The sequence below is a fragment of the Cinclus cinclus genome, unplaced genomic scaffold (genome assembly GCF_963662255.1).
Source record: "Cinclus cinclus unplaced genomic scaffold, bCinCin1.1 SCAFFOLD_32, whole genome shotgun sequence".
NCBI classification, from domain to species: Eukaryota; Metazoa; Chordata; class Aves; order Passeriformes; family Cinclidae; genus Cinclus; species Cinclus cinclus.
The window spans coordinates 3104920-3115115 of NW_026912098.1; the positions used below are offsets into that span (position 1 = coordinate 3104920).

General features: G+C 49.2%; 1 protein-coding gene across 1 annotated transcript; it reads left to right on the top strand.

Annotated features, from left to right (window-relative positions):
* Positions 1–7528: 7528 nt before the first annotated feature.
* LOC134057347 (olfactory receptor 14J1-like) lies at positions 7529–9754 on the top strand. Its single transcript, XM_062514335.1, has one exon. The coding sequence runs from the start codon at positions 7553–7555 to the stop codon at positions 8138–8140; it is 588 nt and encodes a 195-aa protein (XP_062370319.1). The 5' UTR covers positions 7529–7552; the 3' UTR covers positions 8141–9754.
* The last annotated feature ends 442 nt before the right edge of the window (positions 9755–10196 follow it).

Consider the following 10196-nt stretch of genomic DNA (forward strand, 5'->3'; position numbering starts at 1 on the left):
AGCAGAATCTGAATAATCTTCTCTCCTTTCTTGAAGACTTCCCCTGCTGTGCTCCCCCATACAATGATGTCATCGATATACTGTAGATGTTCAGGAGCCTCACCCTTTTCCAGTGCAGCCTGGATCAGTCCATGGCAGATGGTGGGACTGTGTTTCCACCCCTGGGGCAGTCGGTTCCAGGTGTACTGCACCCCCCTCCAGGTGAAAGCAAACTGAGGCCTGCACTCTGCTGCCAGAGGAATGGAGAAAAATGCATTGGCAATGTCAATGGTGGCGTACCACTTTGCTGCCTTGGACTCCAGCTCGTACTGAAGTTCCAGCATATCTGGCACGGCAGCGCTCAGCGGTGGAGTCACTTCATTCAATGCACGATAGTCCACAGTCAATCTCCATTCTCCATCAGACTTGCGCACAGGCCAGATGGGGCTGTTGAAGGGTGAGTGGGTTTTGCTGACCACCCCTTGGCTTTCCAGTTTACGAATCATCTCATGGATGGGAGTCACAGAGTCTCTGTCGGTACGGTATTGCCGACGGTGTACTGTTGTTGTGGCGATTGGTACCTGTTGCTCTTCAACTCTCAATAGTCCCACAGCAGAGGGGTCATCTGAGAGACCAGGTAAGGTATTCAGTTTTCTGATGTCTTCCGTCTCTACAGAAGCTATCCCAAAAGCCCAGCGATATCCCTTTGGGTCTTTGAAATACCCATTTCGAAGATAGTCTATGCCGAGGATGCATGGGGCCTCTGGGCCAGTCACGATGGGGTGTTTCTGCCACCCTTTCCCAGTTAAACTCACTTCGGCCTCTACTACAGTCAGCTGCTGGGATCCTCCTGTTACCCCAGAAATAGAGATTGACTCTTCTCCTACATACCTTGATGGCATCAGGGTACATTGGGCGCCGGTGTCAACCAAAGCCTTATGTTTTTGTGGGTCAGATGTGCCAGGCCATCGGATCCACACAGTCCAGTAGATCCGATTGTCCCTCTCCTCTACCTGGCTAGAGGCAGGGCTCCTCTATTCCTGGTCCTGGTACACGTTGCTCTCTTCCTGTAGATAGGTTCTTGAGGTCCCTTCAAGAGGATCAGTCATATCATCGTTCTGATACTGTTTGGAGTTCTGTGCACGAGAGACTGGAGCAGCGTTGACTCTAGGTGAGCTTCTTATGTTCGGTGTCCCTCTTTTCAGTTCACGTACCCGGGCTGCTAAGGAGGAGGTGGGTTTTCTATCCCACTTCCTCATGTCTTCTCCATGCTCCTGAAGGAAAAACCAGAGGTTACCTCGTGGAGTGTGTCCTTTCTCCCTGGCTGGGAAACGCCGGCTCCTAATGGCAGAGACTCTTGTTGGTTCTGGTGAGATCTGGTAGTTTTCTGCCTTAAGTTCTTTTTTAAGCTTCTGATGGCCCTCTTCAATCAAGCTCCGGACTTGCTCAACCAGCCTTGTTTCCACGGTTGAGACATGGGTACGAAATGGGGCAGTGACAGTGTCCTCATAAATTCTTAGTTTATTGGCCAAGACGCCTACCATGTCCTCACCTTCCCTCCATTGCAGTGTTGCCAGGTAACGGGAGTATATCTCTGGTCCAAGCCGTGCGAATCTCAACCACATCTGTGAGGTGCACCGGACACAGTCTGGGCTCTTAGGAAATCTCTCATCTTCTGAGAAAATGATCTCCAGCACAGCCAATTCCCTCAGGCATCGGATACCTTGTTCCATTGTGCTCCATTTTCCTTGGTGCACCTGGAGATCTTCTTTACAAAGGTATCTGTCCTTCACACTTGTCAACAGTCGCCGCCAGAGGCTGAGGGTTTCTTGGGTTTTCCCGATCCCCTGGTCAATGACCACATCCCGGGACAGAGATCCCAGTTGCCTGGCCTCACTTCCATCCAGAACTGTGTCATTGGCTGCAGCGTCCCAGATGCGGAGCAGCCAGGTCAGGATGGACTCGTTTGCCTGGCGGGTGAATTCCCTCCGCAGGTCACGCAGCTCACCCAGGGATAGAGAGCGAGTGATGATTTCTGGCTCTGTCTCTTCTGCTGGGTGCGAAGTTCCTGCCACGTCCTCATCAGTGACTATGCGAACTGATTTGCTCTTTGATTTCTTCTTCTGAACGGGGGCAACTGCTACTGGTCTGGGCTGTTCTGGTTCGGTGACAGTTTGTGTGGAGATGCTGGTGGCACTTTTGGTTCCTTCTTCCTGGATAAAAGTCTGTGTAGAGACGGATGCTGTTGCTTTTCTTTTGGCTCTTTTCTCCTTTGTGACAGTCTGTGCAGACATGGACGCAGTAGATTTGTTTCTTTTTTCCTCTTCCTCAAGAATACGCTGCACTATACCATGTAGTGTTTTGTTTCTAAGCATGTTGCAGGCTGTGAAGGCTGTGCAGAGAAGACAAAGCAGAACTAACAACAATATTATGCTGTCCTTGGCATCCAGAGAGAACTCAACATTTCCAAAAACTGCTGTGCCATGCCTGAAAGATTGGAAAAAATCATCCTTTTCCCCTCCCCCCAGGGGCTGGGTGCGATTGTTGAGACCCCAGATGTAGCAGCCTAGACTAGGACAAACAAACAAAGTTGAGTATATATTCCGAATGATGTTCATTGCCTCAGAGGTTATCATGCAATAGACATAATAGACCAATAAAGCAATTTTTATACGATACCCTGGTCTACACAGGAGCATTACAACCGGCAGATAGTTCCCCATGTGCGGAAAAATATAGAGAGTAAGATATAAAACCCACGTAAGCATGTTGAGAATCATGGTGAATAGGTGGCTGGCAAAATTCAAAATTGTAATGCTGACTTTTTTCTCAGTACCTTCTTGCCCCACGTTGGGCGCCAATAAATGTACTGGTTTGAAAAGCAAAACCAGTGAGACTTCAAGTCAGTAATACAATTTTTAATAGGGAAGAGGAAAAAAGAAGAAAAAAACAAAATACATGCAATAATAAAAATAAAACCACTGACAGAGTCAGAATACAACCTGATACCCTGTCAGTCAGGGTGCTGGTGCAGTTTTCCTCCAAAGGGTCCAGTGATGATGTGGATAAGAAACTGGTTCTTCCTCTGGAATCCAGTGGAGAAGGGCTGCTTTTGGCGTTCTAAACCTCAGTTTTTATCTAGGTAGGAAAGGCTTGGCTCATCCTCCTGGCTGGAGCATCTTCCAATGGGATGAAGTAATCTTATCAGTTCTACAGTAGGACTCAATGGCCCATTAACAGAAGATACTTCCCACAGAGATAAGGATGATCACCCTTATCAGTGATGGCCCATCAACAGAAGACATTTCCCACAGAGATAAGGATGATCACACTTCTCAGATGGTAATAGAATATGTATGTTGTATTGTAAACCAGGACAAAACACTTTGCCTCCATTTTTTCTTTCCTAAGGAAAAGAACTCTTCTTCCATTCAGGCACAACCAAAATTTAGATTCAATCTCCGAAAATCCCTGTGTCCGAGAATATCCACCAGATGAAAGGTGCCAGGAGAGACAGGTCTGGCTGGCTTGGCCTAAGGGTGGCCACCTCTCATCTTCTTCCAAAGCACCTGGGCTTTGCACTTTTCTTTCCTATGGAAGAAAACATCCATCTCGACCACACGCCCATGGCCAAAATTGGGATTCCAGCTCCAAAACTCCGTACATTCAAGGATTGCTCCCAAGTGAAAGCTGCCAGAACAGAGAGCTCTGGCTGCCCTTGGTCTCTGGTGGCTGCCTTTCATCTGCTCCTGAAACACTGGTGTTCTGTGCTTTCCTTCCTACAGAAAAGAACTGTCCTTGTCCTCCAGATTTCCATGTCTGAAATTGGTATTCCACCTCTAAAATTCCGTATATCTGGGGATTACTCCCAGACAGAATCTGCAAATAGCAACAGGTCTGGCTGTCCTTGGCCTCTGGTGACTGCCCCACATCTGCCCCTGCAACACAGGGGGTCAGCTGTTTCCTTCCTATGGAGATGGTGGTGACACCTTTGGGACCCCGTGGCACCAAGTTCATCACTGTGGCACTGCTGGGCTGCATGGTGCCAAGGGGCCGGTGTGAAGCAGCAGGGCTGTATGGAACCAAGAGGCCATTGTTGCATTACAGGGCCTCGTGCAGCCAAAGGGGCACTGTGATCCTGCAGGGCACCGTGGATCCATGGAGAACATTGTGGCATTGCAGGGCCCCATGGAATCATGGAGACCATTGTGACACTGTGGGGTCCCATGGAACCAAGGGGACATGGAAGATCTCTGGCTGGCCTTGGCCTCCTGGGGGCCACCTGGCAGGTCTGGCTGATCCTGGCATGTTGAGAGCTGCCTCTCATCAGCCCCTGGAACACTGGGGCTCTGGGCTTTCCTTTCTAAGCAAAAGAGCCATCCACCTTTCCAGGTGCGCAAGGGTGGAATTGGACCTCATTGTAAAAAGTTCTCCATATACAAGGGTTGCTCCCAGCCAAAATCTGCCAGGACAGACAGCTCAGGCTGGCCTTGGCCTCCTGAGGGCTGTCTCCCATCTACCATCACACACTGGGACTCAGTGCTTTCCTTCCAGTGGGAAAGAACTGCCCTCCTTACCAAGCTGCCAATGCCCAAATCTGGGATTCCACCTCCAAAATTGCATTTGTCCAAGAACTGGGCCCAGACAAAAGTAGCCAGGACAGACAGGTCTGGCTGCCTTGTTGTCTGGTGATTTCCTCAGACTATGAGCAGAATGTTTTCATTTGCCAACACCTTGGAGATGGTCCAGAGATCAGTAGGCAGCAATAAATGGAATGAGAGGACACAGTGTCAAATTGTTTAAAGGGAACAATTGGGTTGGATATGAGGAAAAAAGTTTTTCAAGGAAAGAGTGATAAAAGTACTGGAATGATCTGCCCAGTGAGGTGGTGGAGTCACCATCCATGGATGTGTTAAAACAAAGACTGGATGTGGCAATTTGGGCCATAGTTAAGTTGAGGTGTTAGGGCATGGGTTGGACTTGATGTTCTTGAAGGTCTCTTCCAAACTAGTCAATCTGTGAAATCGCTGAATTCTGTGAATTCTGTGAATCTCAGAAGTTTGGGTTTGGAGGCTGCAAGAACATGACCAATGTATAAGGACAAAGGAGCTCTGTGTTCAGTGGAGTGGAGATTGGGGACAGAAGAGAGCCCAGGGAGGGATTGAAGGGAGGTTTCATAGATAGGGGATCCTTTGGACATAGTTGAAAACAGCCTGAGAAAAAAAGAAAGAATTGATGCCAAGAGCAGCTGGGATGGTTCAGACTGGACCCAAGGTTAAAGAAATTTCACCCGCAGGGCAGGGCTGTAGTGAAACCTGGCATCCAGAAGGAGTCTGGAGCAGCCCAAGGCTTTGTGTGTGCAGGCAGAGGCAGGCAGGATGCAGAGCTGTCAGCAAAGGAAGGGGCCAGCCAGGTGGGGCAGCCGGGGGATGAGGACAGCCTGCAGGGACAGAGGGGCAGGGCATGGACACCGTAGGACAGCCTGGGCTGCAGAGGGCACAGGGATGGGCAGCAGCTGAAAGGCCCTGCCAGAGCCAAGTGCTGCAGCACTTTGGCCATGGCTGCTGGCCCTGGGCCCTTGGCCAGCAGGGGACAAGTGAGCCTTGCTGTGCTGGGGCCTCATTGCCTCCTTGTCCCTGCTCAGCAGCCTGGCAGGGGCCGCCCCATGGTGCTGCCCTTGGCATTGCACATCCCCAGAGCCCAGTGCCCCGGGAAGAGCCCTGAGCAAGGAGGGAGGGACAGGATCTGCCTTGCCAGGGGCTGGGGCTCAGCCCTTGGCCCTTGGCATTGCTGAGACACATCCAGGTTTGCTCAGCATCACAGACACCTTTCCCTTGTTTGTCCCCACCTGTCATCACTGCCACCAGTGTTCTGCTGTACCTGCAACCTGGGACACTTACTCAGTTGTGTTCCTTACTGGAATCTATTAAAACTTGAAGAAACTTTGCAGTTTGAATATGACTTTGAGTTTTTGTGAAGATTTTAAGCACAATATGGGGCACCGTGTCTGATGTAAACAGCATCCAAGCCTCAAGAGGGTCATTAAAGTCCTTGTGCTGTGTCTCTGCTAGAGAGCTGGGCTGGGCTCCAAGGACACAGAGGCAGCTCTTGGCAACCATGAAAAGCTTCAAAAAGACCTTTCTGCTGATTTGCAGCTCTTCTCCCAGCCCAGCAGGGCTGAGGGCATGGCCTGCAGCCATCCCAGGCACAGCACAGAGATCTTCAATCAGTCAGGGCTGGGAAGATGCTCACAAGTGCCTGGGGCAGAATCACTCCCAGCCCTGGACGCAGGAAGCCTCTGGCTGCAGGACAATGCAGCTGCAGCTCCTGCAGGGATCTCCTAAAGCTGGAACATCCCAATGCCCACAGACTCTGTGAGTACATTCTCTGATTCTCTCTCGTGTAGAGCAGCCAGGGATGCCCAGGGCTGTCCTGCAGAGCAGGGTCCTGCAGCCCAGGGTGCTGTGCTGGGCAGGGACTCTGCTGCCTGCCAGGGACAGCTCTCAGCCAGCCCTGGGAGCTGCTGCCAGCACTGGGGGACAAGGTCTGGGTGGAAGGAGACAGCTGGTGAGACTTGGAAGTGTTCTCCTTGTGTGGTGAGGATGGTGCATTGATCAGGACTGATCCCAGCACGACATTTAACTACAGAACATTTCCAAATAGATTATACAGGGAGCACAGCAAGTCAGGGGCTGCATAAAAGGGAAAATCCTGATTTTATAATCTACTGCTCAGGGTTGCCTGGATGGAAAATTGAACATTGATATTCATATGTCTGTTCAGGTTGAGAACAATAAGAACAATTTCTCTCAGGTCACAATAAGAACAATTTCTCTCAGGTCTGAATGAACCAGGCAAAGAAAGAAATCAGCACAGGGCCCCTTACAGGCAGCATCAGTGTTGCTTTTCCAACCTCCTCAGGGTTGCTCTGACTTTGCCATCAGAGCCTGCAGAGGCAGAGCTGGCCCTGGCAGTGCCCTGTGCTGGGAGGGGTCTGCAGGGCAGAGCTGAGCCCCCAGGGCTGGGCTGGGCTCTGGCAGCACTGGCAGGGCCCAGCCCTGGGCACAGGGAAGCAGCAGCTGGCAGGGAGAGCTCCAGGCAGCAGAGCCCTGGGCAGGCAGTGGGGGGAAAGTGACACCAAGCTGGGCTGGGATTTTTCAAGTCATCTCCAAGCCAAACTATTCCATTATTACTGTTCTTACAGATCCCCATGCCAAGACACCAAAAATGTCCAACAGCAGCTCCATCAGGCACTTCCTCCTGCTGGCATTGGCAGACACGCGGCAGCTGCAGCTCCTGCAGCTCCTGCCTCTTCCTGGGCATCTCCCTGGCTGCCCTCCTTGCCAACGGCCTCATCATCAGCGCCGTAGCCTGCGGCCACCACCTGCACACCCCCATGTTCTTCTTCCTGCTCAACCTGGCCCTCACTGACCTGGGCTCCATCTGCACCACTGTCCCCAAAGCCATGCACAATTCCCTCTGGCACACCAACAACATCTCCTACTCTGCATGTGCTGCTCAGCTGTTTTTCTTTTTGTTCTTCATCTCAGCAGAGTTTTCCCTCCTGACCATCATGTGCTACGACCGCTACGTGTCCATCTGCAAACCCCTGCACTACGGGACCCTCCTGGGCAGCAGAGCTTGTGCCCACATGGCAGCAGCTGCCTGGGCCAGTGCCTTTCTCCATGCTCTGCTGCACACAGCCAATACATTTTCCCTGCCCCTGTGCCAGGGCAATGCCCTGGGCCAGTTCTTTTGTGAAATCCCCCAGATCCTCAAACTCTCCTGCTCACACTCCTACCTCAGGGAACTTGGGCTTCTTGCTGTTAGTGTCTGTTTGGTATTTGGTTGTTTTGTGTTCATTGTTTTCTCCTATGTGCAGATCTTCAGGGCTGTGCTGAGGATCCCCTCTGAGCAGGGAAGGCACAAAGCCTTTTCCACCTGCCTCCCTCACCTGGCCGTGGTTTCCCTGTTTATTAGCACTGGGGTTTTTGCCTACCTGAAGCCCCCCTCCATCTCCTCCCTATCCCTGGATCTGGCCCTGTCAGTTCTGTACTCAGTGGTGCCTCCAGCCCTGAACCCCCTCATCTACAGCCTGAGGAACCAGGAGCTCAAGGCTGCACTGTGGACACTGATGACTGCATGGTTTCACAAACAGTGAACTTTGCCAATTTCTGTGAGTTGCCATTTTCTCCTAGTCACTTGTAAAATAAATAATTTTTGAGAATTCTTCCTTTTCCTTCATTGCCAGAAGTTTTTACTTTTTAGTCTAATAATTTGTGCAAAAAATCATGCCCATATTTGTGATATATTTTTGTCTCTCCTCCTTTGCTCTGGCCCCAGACTCTGTCCAGGACGGGCTCTGTTCTCTGTAGCTTTAAATTAACTAAAGGATCTCCCATTTTTTATTTTTTTTTTCTGGAGATCTCCTTTCTTTGAAGATTCCTTCTGCTGCCTTCTCTAGAGCTGCAGCAGCAATATCTGTGTGCAGAGGTGGGGGCAGGTCAGGGGTGGCACAGCAGCTCGGCTCCTGATGGCCACACCATTCCTCATACATTAATATTTTTACAACAACAAAAAAAACTTTACACTACTCTTAAAAAAAACCAACTATATATATATATATACAAATCATACCAAAATTACACAAAATACCATAACAAAACTACAAAAAAATTCAAAAAAACAAATCCCAAAAAACCCAACAAAATTAATATAAATCATAGTTTAACCATTCCCCATAACCATACCCCACCCTCTTATCATCTCTTACCAAACTAATAATATTACTAATTTTAAATTATCATTTAAACCATATATTCTTAACAAAATAATTACTATTCTAAAAATCCACCTAAAAACTACCCATTTAATACTCACCCAAACTAAATATAAACCAACAAAAAACCCCCAATCTTAACTAAAACTCGAATTCTAGATCATCAGAAATTACAACAGTTCAATAAACAAAATAAAAATAATAAAACGAAGTACAGTCAATATTTATTCACCAAACCTAATTAACAACAACCAAAAAGCCCAAAATATACATTTCCCAAAATTTAACTACAAATATAAAACCTAACTACAAACATGAAATCTAACTACAACCATCCAATATAATAAAAAAAAATTAAAAATCCTAAAAATTATATAAGAAATATATAAAAATTCATCAAAACACCAAAATAATAAAAAGCCTTCATCTTCACTACGACTAGAAAACAAAAAAAAAACCCTAACAACACACCACATATACACAAAACACAAGAAAAAAGATACATGACACAAAAAATTAAAAAATATATAAATCAAAACTATCAAATAAAAAATCATGAACCGTTAATAAAACAAAAATTCCCCAATCACCCAACACTCTTTTACTTACTACCACTTATTAAATAAATTATACTAAATCTAATCAAATTTATTTCTATCAATTCCTGTAACTCACTTATAACACAGGCCAGGTGCCATTGCCCACCTGGGCACACTGCTGGCTCATGTCCACCCTGCTGTCCATCACTGCCCCCAGGTCCCTTTCTGCCTGGCCCCTCTCCAGCCACTCTGTCCCCAGCCTGGAGCACTGCAGGGGTTGTTGTGGCCAAAGTGCAGGACCCAGCTCTTGGTCTTGTTAAACCTCACCCTGTTGGATTTGGGCCCTGGATCCAGCCTGTCCAGGTCCCTCTGCAGAGCTCTCCTGCCCTCCAGCACATCCACACTCACACCCAGCTTGGTGCCATCTGCACATTTGCTGATGGTGCACTGTGCTCCCTTCTCCACATCATCAATAAAGATGTTAAACAGGACTGGGCCCACACTGATCCCTGCAGGACACCACTGCACACACGCTGCATGTGGCACCATTCCCCACCACTCTCTGGGCCCCGATGTCCATCCAGTTCTTAGCCCAGGGAGGGGTGAACCGCTCCAAGCCACAGGCTTCAGCTTTTCCAGGGAATGCTGTGGGATAGGGTGTCAAAGGCTAAAGTTCAAGTAGACAACATCCAGAGCCCTCCCTGTATCCACCAGGCCCTGTCAGAAAACTCCTGGTGGGCAGGAGCTGGGCAGGAGGCAGCCGTGCGCCCTGGCAGCGAGGCAGGGCAGGAGCACCCAGGGCTGTGGGACCAGGACATCAAGGACGTGGATTATCCAGGGCACTGGGGCCTGGTTTGGGTTCCCCAGGGCAGGAAAGATGTCTGGCAGCTGGAGCAGGG

Excerpts from the sequence above, each read along its gene's own strand:
- LOC134057347 (XM_062514335.1), top strand. The coding sequence starts at position 7,553 with ATGTGCTACGACCGCTACGTGTCCATCTGCAAACCCCTGCACTACGGG.